Below are 18,136 nucleotides of genomic sequence, written 5' to 3'. Positions count from 1 at the left end.
CACACTTTTATACCATTAAGATCCCTACATGCTTTAGCTTTCTTTATGAGAGTGGTTAGAACTTCTCAAGCAAGGATGAAAAGATAAGGGAACAGGCCTCTATTGGAATCACGAGACGCATTCCTTTTTCATTGATCTAGACAGAGAAATTCGCAGACTAAATGCACATGAAATCCATTTTTGACATAACACCTTTGATGTACGCTGATTCTATATGTTCCTAAATTTTAATCTTTTCAAAATATTCATGAATTCTTTATAGTGTACATGCATTGTAACCAATATATTTTTTTTAATTGAAGAAAACTATTTAAAAACAAATCTTTAAAATATATAACCAAATAAAAAATAATATTTTTAAATATATTTCAAACTACTAGCAAATAAAAAAATTCTAAGAAATTATAACAAACCATAAATGTTTACGTTGTCTATCTACCCTTGTGTATTACGTTAATAGTTTAATACCTAGACACCATTGTCCACGCCGGGTCAACTGTTAGGAGAAGAGTCCAAAACCAAAAAAAACTAGCCAAAGATTCATCATTATTAATCACCATCCGTCCATTCGTAATCCATGATGATGATGGCGATCATCGTCGTCGTCGCTATCGGTATGTGCCACAGAAACAACCCTTTAACAAAGGTTGGCATTTGGATTGGGTGAGAGTAGTTGATGAGAAGGTTACCATCGATTGCCACACACATTCCAATTCCACACGCAATTACGTTTGGTTTTCAGTTAATTTTCAGAACGACAATAAAATAATATTCTTGCTGTTCAATAATTAGGATTTGTGTGGGGCCAAGTCTAATATAATAAGAAAATTGGCACTCTTTCTTTCTGCTCTGCTATGCTACAACCACTGAAGCTTGGAGCGGTGTTACGGTGACAGTGGCGAGTTTTAGAGTGAGAGTGAGAAATGGGTCTGATTTCTAACAGAGTGGAGAGACACGAGATCAAGCCTGGCGACCATATCTACACCTACAGAGCTGTTTTCACTTATTCTCATCATGGTCTTTCTCAATCTCTCTTTTTCCTCTCAAAATTAAATTTCATTTTTTTATTTGTCGATTTTATTCTATTTATTTGCAATGTGATTTCTTTGATCTAGCTTTCAGCAATTGGGTTTTCTGCATCGCCTCCTGCATTTTGTATTTTTTTTTGTTTGCCCTTTTTCTGTTTGAGAAAAAAAATGTGTGATGTGTTTGCAGAATTGCAAGTGGGTCGATAGTGATGTTGTTGTTGAAGGACCCCCGACCCCCGTCTCCCGCCACGGGGAAAACGTTTGTTTTTGCTTTGTCAATTCAATTTGGGTTTCGTGATTTGTAAGAAAAAATTGTTCTTTTTTGACTTTCGATTGATGGGTGTTGAAGAGGATTTTTTTTTTCTCTCTTCTTTCAATGTGTAAGTTTTTGTGTGATGTTCGCTGGGTCCCGTGACCCTTTTGTTTCCCCGACTCTTCTTGGTGTCCATGACGTTGATTTTGGTTCCTTTACCCGCTGGTGGCTGGAACTGGACTCCTTTTATTTGTGCATGTGCTGCTATCATTGCCATAATGAGTATGTTTTGTTTAGCTTTATGTTTAGGAGGCAATGCAATAATTTGGTAACATTCAACATGGTGTCAAAGTGGCATTGTAAAGCAGAATGTGTATGGGATGGTAATATGAAATGTGAGCAAATTAATTATGAATTTATTTTTTGCTGGATTAGGAGTTGTCTAAGGTTCAATTGATAAACATTAAGTATTCTCTGCACACAGTTGTAAGCAGAGGCATGTACTTGTTAAAGCGAGGAAGCAAAGCCCTCAATTAAACTGAACTTTCTTTCCACTAGATGTAAATCAGACTTTATTTGTTTGAAATTCAACATAATTACTTGTGACTTTGAGTGAAATGATCAGTTGCAGATGTTCATATGGACTGATTGACGAGTATGGAGCGAGTATCATTCAGATTTCACTTAAAGTAATCTAACTTAGTACCTTTGGAAGTGAATTTTTGTCATGGAACAAATACTGTGCCTCTGTCATGATAGTAACACTGCTACTGTAGAAATCATCTTTACAATTTCTGGAAATAAGTTTATATTTCAATGAAAGCCATCTAGTGGTTTTGGACAATGGGAGTTCTGTTTCCGGGGTCATGAATCTCTGCATAGTAGACTGTTGATTGTGGCAGCACGGAATTAGAATTTTAAGTCACTTAGTTGTCTTTATTTACTTATTTCCATAACATTATAGGTGGGTTAACTCTGCCATCAGTGTGCTCTTTTTCTATTCTTACTAATGTCAGTAGCTGTGTTTATCATATAGAGTTATGGGTATCATTATGTTTGGATTATTTTGTGAAATATCAAGTGTTTATTTGTGATGCTCTTTTTATGGAGTTATATCACCCATTGTAAGTTTTCAAGGTAGATGACGCAGGCAAATGGCTAGGGGATTTATCTTGCCATGAAGATGAATACATTTTTTTTCTTACTACTCAAGGATCAATTTCTATATTATGAGCGATGCGAATTATATTAGCCATCTAATTTTTTAATGTTAGTACTATCTGTTTTCCCTTCTCAAATTTATAACACATTTCTTTTACACTGTCTCGGTGTATGCTGCATGCTGCGGGTCAATTATACTTTAGCTTTTTAGCTTTAGTTGCTAAGACCTCCTTGCTTATTTAATCCTTACGACATCCATGATGAGAATATCTGTTATTGATTGATTTTGTTAGTTTGAAGGCAAATTTTTCTACTGTTTTCTCTCCAGTTTGTCAGAATCCGATGGGAGATGCTGCTGCTTTGTAGTATCAACCTTTTCCTGCAGCTTACCCCTTATTCAAATTGATTTGATCAAAATATATGACATCTAACTAAATTCAGATGTATATTGAATCAAGCTTAAATTTAACTTAGATTAAATATAAATACCATGAAATACCATGCAGGCATTTTTGTTGGGGGAAGCAAGGTTGTACATTTCAGACCTGAAAGAAACTTAAAGTCAATTGCTGAGACATCATCAAACTTGGATGATCCAACATCCAACCCATGTCCAACCTTTCCTGACTGTGGATTCAGACAGCCAAACAGTGGCGTAGTTCTTTCTTGCTTGGACTGCTTCCTTCGAAATGGATCTCTTTACTGTTTTGAGTATGAAGTTTCACCATCTGTTTTCCTCACCAAAATAAGGGGTGGCACATGCACTACTGCATCATCTGACCCATCAGAGACTGTTATCCATCGAGCAATGTATCTTCTTCAAAACGGCTTTGGTAATTATGATGTTTTTAAGAACAACTGTGAGGATTTTGCCCTGTACTGCAAAACAGGTCTTTTGATACAAGATAGGCAAGGGGTTGGAAGAAGTGGCCAAGCTTCTTCTATCATCGGTGCCCCATTGGCTGCAATGATTTCTTCTCCCCTCAAGTTACTAATGCCAAGTCCTGTTGGTTTTGCTACTGTAACAGCAGGAATGTACTGCATGAGCAGATATGCGACTGACATTGGTGTCAGAAGTGATGTGATTAAGGTTCCGGTCGAAGATTTGGCTGTGAACCTTGGATGGAATTGTCCTGAGGAGGAGGTCGCTGAAAATGAAACTTCAGACGGACAGATCATTACCAGATGATTTAGCATTGCACTTCAAACGAAACTGCTTCGTGTCTCACTGTTACTTGATACACCAGTTCATAGCAGATGTGTCTTCATGCATGTTACATCTTCTGTAAGACAAGACTCAATGGTTTCTTTCTCATTCCTTGCCGTCATTGGTGTCTGTCTAGTTATTCAAGTTGTGCATGGGATGAAATTGCAATAATATTAATTACAGTAGTAACTATAATCTGATGTGTTCCTTTGGATAATTTTTCTCTTGATTGCCCATAATGCAACATTTACCTACAATAGTGATTGAACCATCGTCTGCAACATAGAACATCACATTTGACTATATTTACGCTATGTTGTTAATCGTGCTTTTGGGTTGAAAGTTGATCATGTTTAATTTATCCAGATAGAAGGCGGCTTTTAATATACCACCGCAGCACAATTCCAAATTGCTCCATATACATAATTAACAGTAAAAAAAAGGTGTTGGTAGGAATATGTGTAACAGTTATAGTTGGTGATATCTAAAAACTTTAAATTAAAATATTTCCAGAATATCTCAGTTTCCACTTAGTATATGGCATCACCGACACCTCTCACAAGACTTTGTCTCTGTTTGCTAAAAACGATGTGATTTTTATATTAGCAGTATATGTAACATTCGAAATTAATAGAAAGTGGTTACTAAGATATGTAATCCGTATTATTTAAAAAACCACTTTTTCAAAATGGAACAGGTGAAGAAGAAGATTAAGATAGAGGTGCACGTGAATAAGAAGATTAAGAAGAACATTTTTTTTAATTATTTATTTATGACAATTGATTCAATAATTTTTTAATTATTTATTGTTTTATGTGATTTTTATATTTTTTTTGTTAAATTAATATTAATGATATTAATATAGTTATATTTGACAATTCTATCAAAGTGGTCTCAACTCATAGAGTTTTGAGAATATTTGATTAAGTAGACTTTTTTAATAATTTGTTTTTGATTTTGTGGACTTTTTGGTTTTCAACTTACATGGGATAGGATCAAATCACATTATATGGGTTTATTTGACATATCTAGTTGTGAGAAGAATATTAGAAAAGAAGATGAAAATGGAGTGTAGAGAGTAAAATGCAGGAAGAACACGAAAAAGCGACCTAATCTGGATCTCGAATTCATTTATAGGGTTTGAACAGAATAATTATATTACGAGTGTTTCTTTTTGTATCTCTTTACTTTTCTTCCTGCATCTCCATATTTCAAAAATATTTTTTTTAACAGATCTCGAAATCCGTTGAAGCTAGAAAATTCTTCAACGAATTTCAAAATTCGTTGAGAAAAAGAAATGGAGTGTAGGATTTTTTTGAGATGCAAAGATAGTTTTGGAATTTTAAAAAGACTAGATATATAAAGAAAAATATGGTAGAGAAAAACATTCTTATATTACTCATTGGTGAAAAATTCAATTGTATACATTAATTATTTTCTGTTTTTTTTTTTAACAATTTTCGGATAAAATAATTAAAAATTGACTCTGTTCTTATATTCTTTTTAGGATCCGATTAAGATCTAAGAATAAACTATTTTACTTTTTCCAATTTTTTTTTTCAGATTTTAATAGAGGAGTGCCTCCAAAACCATCTAGATTTCAAAAATTAATTTTTAAGAGAGTTTGTGTTTTGCAACTATAAATATTTCTTTTTGAAATAGTGATGTATATTTACTTTATATATACTAGTTTAAACATTGTGTATGTATTTTTAAATATTTTGTTATTGTAATTTATGAAAATCAGTTAATTTATTCATAAACGTTATAATTAGATGCTAAAAATAATAATAAAATAATGAAAATATAATAAAAAATTCAAATTTTTGGAGTTACAAAATTATGAACACATAAGATAGAGAAGGTAGGTTAAGAATTTTAAATTGGTAAAATAACTAAATTATGAAGGTAAAAAAAATCTTAGAGAAATATTATCAAATAAAATATAAATAAATTTCAATAAAAATTTGAATCCATATTTGAAAATATAACAAACAGCAAAATATTAACAAATAAAATATAGATAATTTGTTGTAATAAATTAAATTCAAATGTGGAAGTACAACAAATAGTAAAGTATTACCAAATAAAATATAAATATTTTTTAGTAAAAAATTTAATCTAAATTAAAAATATATAAAGAGTAAAACTTAAGCAGGTTTCAATTTTATACAATTTTCAACAAATAAATTCATAATTATATCATTAAGGATAAAACATAAAAAATGAAAGTGTACACAAAAAAAATTATCTTCTTATATATATATATATATATATATATATATATATATATATATATATATTGGCAGAAACATAATTCCTATCGAATATGTGCATCCACATTTTTTTAGATATTTATAATATATATTATCACGAACAATGTCTATGTATTTATATTTTTTTTAAATATCTATAATATATTATATTTTGGATGGAAAATATTTATAATTTTATAATAATATTCACTTCATACAAAATTTAAAGAAGTAAAAATAATTTTTTAAAATAATATAAATATTAAGAATTTAATAATAATGAAGTAGGATTAAATATTACATGTGCATTGATGCTTATGTTAGTGTTAAACATATTATTTTTTAAGTGATAAGACATATGTATATAAATATAATATTTATTATGATATATGATATTGCATTATTTTTTAAGTATGTGATGAAGAAGTAATAGTATTTTGACACACATTATATTTATTTAACATATATGATAAGGATAAAGGAGTCATAAAAAATATTTTTTTTATATTTTCAAAGAAAAAAAGAGAGAGTAAAGGGTAGTGAAAGACAGTGTTAAACTAAAATCACTGTGTCAAAATATTATTACTAATGATAAAATGTTATGTATGCAACCTCTTTCTTGGAATGAAGTTGATTTTCCTTTCTTTATAACTTCTTCTAAATATTTTTTTTTCTGTCTTTGTTGTTTGCAACTTTATAAAATATAAATTTAATATATAAAAAAAATTATATTTATGTTTTTATATTATAAATGATTATACAAAATCACCAAAACTAGTCATAATTGTCAAATTAAATTAATTATATTTTTTTTCTTATGATTTTATTCATATAATGTGTTTATTGCATCCATCAACCAAGTACAAAATTTTAGTCTTTTTTTTTTCAATTCTAATTGTGAACTAAAATCTCCATACATTAATATTTTGAAAACTCTTAACACGTTAAGGTAAATTTTTTCAATTGAAAATAAACATTAAAAATAGCACATTTAAAATGTCACGAAATAAAAATATTATAATTTAATTAACAAAAAGTAATTATGATAAATTGACATTAGTACGATAAAGTTAATAGATACAGTCAGGAAAGAAGGAGACTTGAGCAAGGGTATTTATAGTTGATTTTTGTTTTTGTTTTTGGAATGTTAATTTTTTTTCCTCTAAGAAATCATGATTTCAGATTTTTCAATAAATTCATAATTTTTGTTTTTTATTTGATTTGTGGGATATTTTACTATTATATATATATATATATATATATATATATATATATATATATAGAGAGAGAGAGAGAGAGAGAGAGAGAGAGAGAGAGAGATTTAGATTGATGAATGATTCTAACTGGTGAATTATATATATCACACTGTTCATTTGGTATTGTGTAATAGTTGGTTTTTGGCTTATGATTATTGGGAATTATGTTATTGCAAGTTTGTTATTGACTTGACTCCTCTTAATAGTGTGTTTGTTCCAGTATTTCTGAATATATCCACAATAAAATAAGAGAAAGATAATGAAATAGGAAGAACTACTTAAATTTGAGCACAAATTTAATGAAGAACAAAAATTTATGAAATGAACTGGGAAAAAAAGAGAAAGAATCTTCTAAGATAGTCTTATGAAAAAAACACGTTAAAAAAATTAATAAACAATTATATTATAAAAAGTAAAATAAGAATAATAAATGTGTACACAAAAGTTATGGCTTTTCTTTATATATAGATATAGATAAGGAAAAAAAGTGAAAATGAAATATATATATATATAATATATATATATATATACTAAAGAGGTCATTATTAGAAAAATCAATTCTCTTTACATATAGCATAATAACAGTAGGAAAGAAAGAAAGAAAATATTATATAAAACTAATTCGAATGACATTTGGATTTAATTGAAATTTACTTGACCAATCTTTGTTTCAAACTGACTTAATGGATTTTCTTCAAGAGCTATAATTTGATCGATCACCATCTGAGTTAATATAAAGTAATTGTTGTTAAAATTTTTCTAAGATATACTAGAAAGATTAATCACTTTAGAAAATTTTCACTAAACTTGCCAGAATCTTCGACACTTAGGCTTTGTTCACTTGAATGGATTTGGGGGAGAGTGATTGAGGGTATTTGAGAGGATTTGAAGGTAAATTTTTTTGTTGTTTATTTGAGTGAATTTAGAGGTAAATGAGAGGTAAATGAGAGTGAATTTGGAAGTAAATTTTTTTAATCTGTCACGTCAATCAAATCCTACACTAATTCTCACAAACTTTACTTTCAAATTCACTCTCACTTATCTCCAAATACACTCAAATAAACAACAACAAAATTTACTTTCAAATTCTCTCAAATTTCCTCAATCACTTTTCTCCAAATCTATTGAAGTGAACAAGGCCTTAAAGATTTAATATTTATGGAATTTTTTTTAATATATTGTTTAACTTTTTTATTTTTATTTAATGCAACTTTCAACTACTATTTAAATTCCTTAATATTATTTATTCATTACCTTGGACATCAAATTTCACCACTTTACCATTCTTTCCCGTACCTGCTTACCATTTTCAAAAATTAAAACCAGGACTTGTAAAGTTGAATGTTAATATGAAAACTAGCCCATTCCATCTTGACTACTTGTACATCATATATTTTTGACATACATAAATGTTTTTTTTAGTATATATATCTTATCCCCCATAATTATTTATTATTATTTTTATTTTTATTTTTTGAAGAAGGGAAATCTCACTTGTAATTATATATTAAAGGAAAAGATCATTTATTAAAGTAGCTCAGAACATTGTGTAATATTTAATGGGAGTCAAGAGATTAATTATAACATTTCCATTTTCTATTTCATTTTATTTTAGAGTTTAATGAGGATTATAAAATCATATTTGTATTTTGGGCATTAAAAAACAGCCTTTTAGTTTTAACTAAATTTGGCCAGCTATAAAATAAATAAGAAACAGTTTTGTCTATTAAGTGACTTTCTTGACGGTTAGGTTAGGTTAGGTTCCTTGTTTTCTGTCTACCTTTCCCTGTACTTGCATGACTCCCTGCGGCTAAAACTATTTCTATTATAAGCTTAATCCATGATTGCCACCTTTCACTGTTCTTCATCACTTTACTTTCTTTTATGCTATTTACGTTTACTGTTCTTCACACCAACACCGTTTTCTGACTTTTATAAAGACCTTTTGCTCAATTTTATGAAATTGTGTAAAACTAACTATAACTATTGATTTGTAGTTGCATGCTTTAGCAATTAATTATTCTTCAAATAGTAAATATTGTTAGCAAGTATTTTCTATTTTTGGATCTAATTTTATATTTTCCGTTTCAAAATATTAAAAAAGATATACTGCACTTAAAAAGTATTAAAAATAAATCATACGATTTTTAATTTTCAAATAGATTGATAAGCACACTACAAAAATATTTAATTTTAATATGAGTTTATTAACAAAAGTTATAATAACATCGTGTAAGAAATGAACATAACAGAGGTTTTAGAAACCTCTTATATTACAAAAATGTTTAATTTTAGTCGGAGTTTTAACAGATATTATAATGACCACATGTAAGAAATGAACATAAAAAGAGCTTTTAGAAATCAACATACATTGAATATTTTCAACACTTAATATACATTTTTTTTATTTGTAAATACTCTGAGTTGACACAATAATTAATCATGATGTGTTAAGAGATTCATAGGGATATGACTCAAGAATTTCTCTAAACATTTGGACTCTGGTGAGCATGTGTATAGGGAAAATCATTAAAATAATCTTTGTTCTACTTTTTTTCTTCTTCTGTCTTGTAAGGTGTATTATGAGTTGTTGAACTTAGGGGAAGAAACTGAACGGTGAGGAAAGAACATTTTGATTTTGAAATATATTGGTACACCCCAAAAGGAGAAGAAGAGAGAGACATAGACGTTTAGAAAAGTTGGTTTGTCTGCCAATAGAAGTTACTGGAAGTGAAAATCATGAGCGATGATGGCAAAAAATAATAGTTAATTAGTCGTCGACATGTGAAGGCATTGACCAAGCGGAATGAAATGATTTCCACTCGAACCAAGCAAGGGAATGTTTGAGGGTCCTACCTACGAAATAACAAAACAATTTTCTGAATTTGAATTCTCTTCTACACCAAAACACCCAACAGAAAATCTACACTCTACTTTTCTTCACTATTTCACATACACGATATAATTAAATTCAGGTAATGGATTACACGGGACATCATCACCCGTCACTCATGGAATGAACCATATAATATGTAAAATACCCAGCAAATGGTTCTCCGTTGATTAATTAGTGTTTGGTTGGGGCAGGTAGTCAAGTTTTCAAGGTTCATTTCAACAACTTAGTTTATTAAATATATGTTGACCCGTGCTGTTCAAATGCATGCGCTTAACTAATAAATACATAATTACAGATCAAGCTTGCATTACAAATCACCTAAAATTAATACTCCTTTCTTTTTCAGCTTTCCTTTGATATTATTCTTCCCAAATAATTCCACCCAGTGCTTTCACAGTTGGAAGAATCTCGGATGTGATAATATAGATATCAAAGCTGACAACCCACTAGTTTTTGCAGACACATATAGAAATAGGAAAGATCACACAAACAACTATATATCACAACACAACCAATCAAATACATGTATAATTATGGTTACAAACTTGAGTATTTGAGTCTTTCCTTAATCATCCAAAGTCATTTCGACCAAATCTTTGAAAGAAACATGCATACATCAATAAAGGTGATATATATCTACTCTTGACAGAAGAATACTGAATACAGGCTAGTGCATGACCTGGACAAAATTAGACCCTATATTCACCTCTTCTTCTATCTACCTCTCTCTAAATGGAAAAACAACCAAGATGAGCAGACAAATCCTCACATTGCTCACATAGAAACGTGGTAGTAGTAGTAGTAATGTATACAGAACAGAGTAACCAGATGTATCCTATTGTTAGTGATCTGAACAACTTCAAACAAATAGATCATAATGATTCACGTGAGAAAGGATAAAAGGAAAGAGTGAAGATAAAGAAAACAATGCAGGTTTGATCCATGTTCTCCCAATAGTTCTTTCGTTACTTAATTACCATGATGACCCATCACCGATGATTCCGGTCCAGTATCCAGTTGGATTATTTCCTTGTTCTTTATTGTGTTCAACTTCAACACCTGCAGAAAGGTGCTTGATGTCTCCGAAAGGGAACAAAAGCCTTCCGCCGCCACCGTTCTCTTGAACCCCGTGTGCTCTATTTCCAAACCCATCAACTGAAAAGCTAAGGTTTGGTTTAATTTCTTGCATGGGATAGATCGGTGTGTAAAGTGAATCTGAGTTTGGCATGAAGGAATTAGGAGCATAAGGATTCAAACCCCTGGGCAACATGCCATATGTCGGTGAAAGAGAAGTTGGAGCAGAAGAAGGGCTATGGTGGTGACTGGTATTGTCACCACCGATTTCAAGTTTCGGCATCTCAGCATATGGGGACATGCCATGATACTTGTCAATAGCTGCAGGAAAAGCCAAATTAAGATCATGGACTCCTTGCATTTTAGGGTTTTGGGAAGAAATAGCCGAGACTGGTGGATTCAAGTCAGGAACCTTTGATAAGGTGGCCTTCTTGTTCTTCCTGGAGCCACCTCCAACGGGGACGTTTCTGAGAGAACCACCTTCTGTCCAATACCTTCTACAAGTCTTGCAGAAATATCTTGGCTGTGTGAGGCTGTAATTGTTGTAATAGCAGAACTTTGTGTTCGTTGAACTGCACCTTGGACAATTCAATTGCTCTTGTGGTTTTGCTTTCTTCTCTGACGATGGCCTTGCGCATGAATTGGGACCTATTTCTTCCATGTCTCCTCACTGGCTCAACCTCCTAACAAACTCAAAAGAGGTTATGAGTACGCATGTTCTTATCCGACAATAATTCATACAGACAAAAAGAATTTCAAGAGCACGACATCGTAATTTCATTACAGAAAAACATATTGGAGAGATAATTATTAAGGCAGTCAAAACAAGAGAGGAATGAGTAAACTTAACGAATCAATAATAATAACAAATTAGTAATCCTTTTTAAGCCCTGCTATGTATTTGACAATAATTATCACACGAGGAAGAAGGTAAAGAAGGGCAAAAGTTAAAGCAGTGGCAGCGCTTTTCATGTTTAGGATCGGATCGTAACCTTTTTTGGTAGAAAAGGAGAACGTAGGAGATCAATAGTACACGGTGGATTTTGCATCTTATGTCATGAATACCATCTCCCAGATATAGCAACAAATTTAAAACAAAGATTCAAACAAATATTAGGTCTAGTAGACCTCATGTTCGTGTCAGCTTTTTAGCAAACTAAACCTCGAAATGAACAGCTCAAAGTCGTGCATTAAGGAAAAGACAAGAGAAAAAACCAACCACCGTGTTTGCAGAGTGAACGGTAGCCATGAATACTTCAGAGAGAAAAGACAAAGAAAAGCAACGAAGATTATGAGAGAGAGAAAGAGTTCACCTTGTTTGTCTGCAGCTGCGCTTTAGTGCAAGAAAGAATGTTTTAGTTCTGTTGTGGGGTGGCTTTATCTGCTAGCTTCTTACTTTATCAACGATGAAAAAGGAAAAAAAAAAGTTTTAGAAGAAAATGTGTCAAATTTGACTATACTTGCAATTTCTCTTCTTTAATGATGTTTTAACCTTTAGGACTCCCTCTAATTTTTTAATGTCTACAAATTCCTTTTCCTTTCCTATTAATTCCAAGTTGATTTCTTTTTGTCTGCTTTTGATTAATTTTATGTGGTGGAATAATGAGTATGTGGTGTGGTCATGAATGGATTTTTCCTTTTTTTTAACGATATAGACTCTTCACTAATGCTTCAATTGTCAAACCTTCTTTTTCTCTAATCAAGGACCACCTTTGAATAGATGTGATTTTTAGGTTCATCAAAGAGATTATAATGTATGTGAATGTTTTCATTCATGTCTTTCTTTAATTATCAAAGATGCTTTTGCTGCAATTAATAAACTTTCTACATGTTTTCAGCAGTACACACTAGGGTTTGCTTACGATGCGATCAAACACATTCAATTCTCCTATGTATTCATTCGTCGGCTTCGTTTTTCTTTCATCTACTGTGAACTTCTGTGCCAGAGAGAGCTTTCAAAATTTTTAGTACAGATTAACTCGAAAACCTGGCCAATTAACAGCTAAAATATGTGATGAAACAAAAATTGCAAGCTTAATCAACCACTAAGCAACATAGGATGCTCATAAGTCCATAACAACATAACCAGAAAACTGATATGTTTTATAGTTTATAATTATAGGTCTACTTTAATCTTTTTCCAGGAAAAGAATTAAACAATGAATGAACTATTTTGACATAATGTCGGTTTAATATAAGCATACATAAATATTTTATTTTTCTACTCACTACATAATATTAATTTATATCTTGTTCTGAGAACGGAATACATTTTTTAAAGTAAGAAATTATCAGCATTTAATGTAATATATATTACTATGCATAAATTAAAGCTATATATCATTTGGGGGCGTTGGTGAAGTCCTAAGTCATAACATGATGGTCTTATTAATAAAACAATTTTAGTAATTCTGAGAATGTTGACTCAAAATACGTATTTCACTCATCTTATTTTGGTACTTGGTCATTTAAAAAAGTACACATATTTCCATAAATAAATAAAGCCGAACATACCGAAAGTGGTTCGAAGTCTTTTGGAGGAAACTAGTTCTTTTTGTCTACATTCTGTAATTTATCAAGTCCAGGTTCCCCACATGAAGTGTCTTTAGTCTCTTAGATACCTTTGTAACAACCCTCCCTCCCCTTGAAGAAAAGGGAAAAAGTATTTTTAGGAAACTTACCCCTTTATTTATTTCAAAGTAAAATACTGGAACTATGAATAATAACTACTACAAGATTAAAAAATATATTTAATTTACATGTTATTCTGATATAAAAATTACACTATTATTTGTTTGGAATTGAGGTTATAAGTCTTATAAGTTGTGTGTGTCCAATTTCTTGTCTCTGTGTTCTTTCATCTTTTACTCTATTGGGTCTAATTATATATCAAAGTCCGTTTGGTTGTTATACCAATTAGTGCACAATTAAATACAATCATTTATCTCCTTATTTTAAACCTGGATTTATAGTTCTAGAGTGAATCTTAAATTAATAATGGCCTAATCACGACTCAATTGCTAATAATCCTACTTTACTCTAAGTTAATTATTATTTGGTGTTAATTGACTGTTCAATTCATCACATGATAACCATTCGGTTTAATACATTATACATCAATTAATATTAAAGCATGACTTTTGAAAACTTATTTAATCAATAAATTTGGTATTTATAATGTGTGATGGGAGAAGTAAAAGTTATTTACATTGCAAATAGACACACCAATTACACAAACAAAAGAAAAATACCACGTTTTAGTATTTATAATAGAGAGAGGACATAAGAAAATAGTAGAATATTCTCTTTTACGGGATTCATATAAAAACTTATTTTTTAATTGACATAAAATGAGTTTACACTTATATATTATTTATCATTTTCATTTCTAATAAGCCTTTCAACTTATCATAAATTCTTAATAAATGCAATTAATAAAAGTTTAATTTTTGTGTTAAATTTATTTTCTAATTTATATAAAATATTTTTATATTATAATTGTTGCCATTTCTATATCTCTTACATCTCTAAACAACACACCTTTAATGTCTAATCTAAGTTTGCAACCTTTTGTTTTATTTGTATTTCACTATTAATCAAAATAATAAATCACAAGAGTGAAGGGTTAGGTTCTTTACCTAATATATAGGGATGACAATGGGTCGGGTCGGGCACGAGTAGTGTTTACCCGCAACCCAACCCGCTGGATAAAATTGTACCCGCTACCCGTCGGGTATCCGTTTAAAAAATACATATTTAAAATAAAATTACAAAAAAAAAAAAAAATATATATATATATATATATATATATAATATAATATAAATTAAATTTTAATTTTAATTAAATTTAACCTAATAAAATATAATTTTATTTTATTTTTAATTAATTTAATTAAAAAATATATAAATTATTTTTTTTTTAATTTTTCGCGGGTAGCGGGTACTCGCAGGGCGGATAGTATACTACCCGTACCCGACCCGCTTAGAAGTGGGTATTAAAATACCCGCTACCCGTTACCTGCGGATAGTTACTACCCGCTGCAGATTTTACCCGCGGATACCCGTGTCCGCGGGTAAAATTGTCATCCCTACTAATATGAATGGATTATCATTACTTAAAAAATGTGTAAAGAATATACTAAAGATATTATTGTAAAAGGATGTTAATTAATAAAATTGCCATAATTTATGAAAATAATGTAGAAATTAATTTGAATTTTTGTATTTTTCATTTTAGAAAATATATAGTTTAGTGACTAAGCTTTTACAAATATATCAATAAATATAAATTTCTAGTTTATCCCATCATAAGGGAGATATAAATATAAAGTATAATTAAGTTTTAAATCTGTCTTAAATTTGGGTATTTTTAATAGATTGTTAAATTTTATTATATTGAGTACTCAATTTTTTTTTAATATTTTTTAGTTAAATTTTTAATTTTTTAATTTCTTCATTCACACTGTTATTTGCCTACTTGTTTCAATGTATTAAAAAAAGTGAAGTCGTATTGGTATTTCCTTTAAAGTAAAGCAATAAGTTACTTTTTATTGTTTAATTTTGAGATACATTGAATAAGGAAATAGGCATGGTAACTTTCTCAATATTATTTAGAATTTAAGATTTAGAGTTGAAAATTTTAAAATAGTTAAAAAACAGTAGTCTTCACCGTTAAAAAACATCAATGATCATTTTTTTGATATCCAATATATTTTTAATAAATAATTAAGTAACTTAATTATAGTTATACATTAAATGTAATACCACTTTAAATTAATATCAGAACCTCATATTTTTTTTAATGTATAAAACCAAGTAAGCAAAATGAGGAAGTAAAATAACAACTATATTACCCACCTAATAAATAACTTAAACAAAAATAACTCAGTTAAAAAATATAAAAATCTTAAGTCAAAACAAATTTAATTGAAAGTCAATTGGAAATATTCAAATTGATTAAGTGCTTGAAATTGAATTAAAGTTTTAAGTAATTAGATGAGGTACCTCATCTATAAATAAAAATTAAAAAATTAAGTAATTTTTTTCTTCATCATTATAATCTATTTTTTGGTTTTTAGAAATATTTAAAAATAAATAAAATTTTCCTATTGTATAGACAAATTACAATTATTTTAGTTATCGAAAAAGAAATACCTAACTTTAGCATAAGTGGACTAGTTGTTGTTGGTATTTTTGCATCCATAGTTGAATATATATTTATGCATGTGATCACTTACTTCCTACCACCATCTTTTATACACTCTCCGGTACCTAACCACCACAACACGATTAAGCATACCGTCACTTACACCAACCAATTTAATTTAGCACATTAACAATGCTCATTAATTAAGATTAAATTAAAACCTTATTACCGATCATAATGTGGTATATTAAAGGTTAAAAAATGAAAAGTAATACAATTCTTTGAGTAATAAATAATTCTATATATTTGTTACTATTTTGAAACCATTTACTGAAATAAATTTCACTTACCAATGTCAATATTTTAATTCATGAACACAAAAAGGTTATCACTATGCTATCTGATCTCTTAAAATTAGGTTTGACGATTTACAACGATAAGATGAAATTAGGTAGTGCGCACCGTTTTAAGTAGGTAGCGTTCTAACGGTATGCACCTTATCACCAAAACCGTGTGAACTTTTGTGTGCATACCAAATAACCACACTGTGTAGGGAACTTAAAACGTGACGAAATTAGTCATTTTTATTCAAGTGTTTTAATTCCTATATATTTGAGATATTTTATGTTTTGGACCAACTAAAACTCCAGAACCAACCCAAAGAGTTTTTACTTACTTCACTACTCATATAAATACATCATTATATAATTTATATTTAAATAAAAATAAATCAACTTATAATTTGTTTGTTATATTATACACCTAGCACAAATCTTTACAAGTCTATTTTTTAAAAATTACTTTATTATTATCCTTTAATAATTTGATAACTATATGCAAAATATTATAAAAACATAACGTTGTGTAAATGTAAATGTTTCGTTTTTATAATATTAAAAAAAATATTTTGTTTAAAATTTAAGTGAAATAACCCATGTAATCAACTCTAACAATTATGAGCTGAATCCGATTAATTTTTTTAATCTTCGAAAATTTATTTAAGTTAAATTAACTCATTCTTGAACATCACATAATTATTCAATCTAAACAATGATAATTCTAGAAAAAGAGATGTAAGAAAAATGAAGGTAAGATAAGAATTTGGAAGCTTGAGAAAGGACAAAAAGTACTTTAAAAGAAAAGAAAAACGAGAAACCATTTTTATTTCAATGTTGAGAGGAGTGAAAACAAACTTTTTGATGTGATAATTTAAATCGTTGAAAACTTCTTGATATAACTAGTTTTAACATTTTCTAGCAAGTTTTGATGGTTAAAAAATGATATTTTTCAACTATATGGGAAAATCGTCCTTTTTGTGTGTTTTTCAACTTTTAAAAATAATCTAAAATGTTTCCGGTAAATTGTTCTCCTTTTATTTGTTTAAAAATATAATAAAAAACTACTTATGACGTAAATGATTAATTTTCTATTTTATTTATATTTTTTGTTATTTCTATTTTTCACCTTTCTATTATAATGATAAACTTTTATAATATTTTTTTTTTCATCATATTTCTTCTACTACCATTAATCGGTAGGATGAAAGAGGAGTAGAAGAGAAAATCAATATAACTATTTTTTTTTCTTGAAGAACTAAAAACAAGGATTAACACTGTTGTACTATATCTTATGCGTAACTTTTTTAAATCAAATAAATTACATAATTTAAAAGTATTTTCTTTATATTTTCCCATTTATCCTGTACTAAACGATTAATATTTAATTAATTTCTTACTTCTTTTTCTCGTTTTATTTAATTTTTTTCACCTTTATTCTCTTAATTACTCTTCCCGGATCAAAAGAAGGACATATTCCCTTTTACTGACGTGACTCCTTTTTGCTTTTGTTAGATCATTGTAC

General features: G+C 29.2%; 1 protein-coding gene and 1 pseudogene across 4 annotated transcripts; one reads left to right on the top strand and one right to left on the bottom strand.

Moving 5' to 3' along the window:
- Positions 1–500: 500 nt before the first annotated feature.
- Positions 501–3,917, top strand: LOC124830720 (NC domain-containing protein-like protein). The gene is made up of 2 exons (XM_047304516.2): positions 501–1,017; positions 2,949–3,917. Exons 1-2 carry the CDS (start codon positions 924–926, stop codon positions 3,629–3,631), a joined length of 777 nt encoding a protein of 258 aa, XP_047160472.1. The 5' UTR covers positions 501–923; the 3' UTR covers positions 3,632–3,917.
- A 6,637-nt stretch (positions 3,918–10,554) lies between these two features.
- Positions 10,555–12,586, bottom strand: LOC124830721 (dof zinc finger protein DOF2.5 pseudogene; annotated as a pseudogene). 3 transcript variants are annotated; one of them, XR_015786504.1, is made up of 2 exons: positions 12,444–12,586; positions 10,555–11,813 (listed from the first exon to the last, which is right to left on the bottom strand). The product of XR_015786504.1 is annotated as a dof zinc finger protein DOF2.5 pseudogene, transcript variant X1 (transcript). The 3 variants fall into 3 exon arrangements; XR_015786506.1 differs by lacking the exon at positions 12,444–12,586 and adding an exon at positions 12,350–12,443; XR_015786505.1 differs by lacking the exon at positions 12,444–12,586 and adding an exon at positions 12,123–12,437.
- Between the last annotated feature and the right edge of the window lie 5,550 nt (positions 12,587–18,136).

Source organism: Vigna umbellata, chromosome 5 (genome assembly GCF_029865625.1).
Source record: "Vigna umbellata cultivar VRB3 chromosome 5, Vumbellata_1.0, whole genome shotgun sequence".
In the NCBI taxonomy this organism is placed as follows: Eukaryota; Viridiplantae; Streptophyta; class Magnoliopsida; order Fabales; family Fabaceae; genus Vigna; species Vigna umbellata.
The sequence above is the reverse complement of the archived record's forward strand: the minus strand, read 5'-3'. Positions and strand labels throughout refer to the sequence as shown.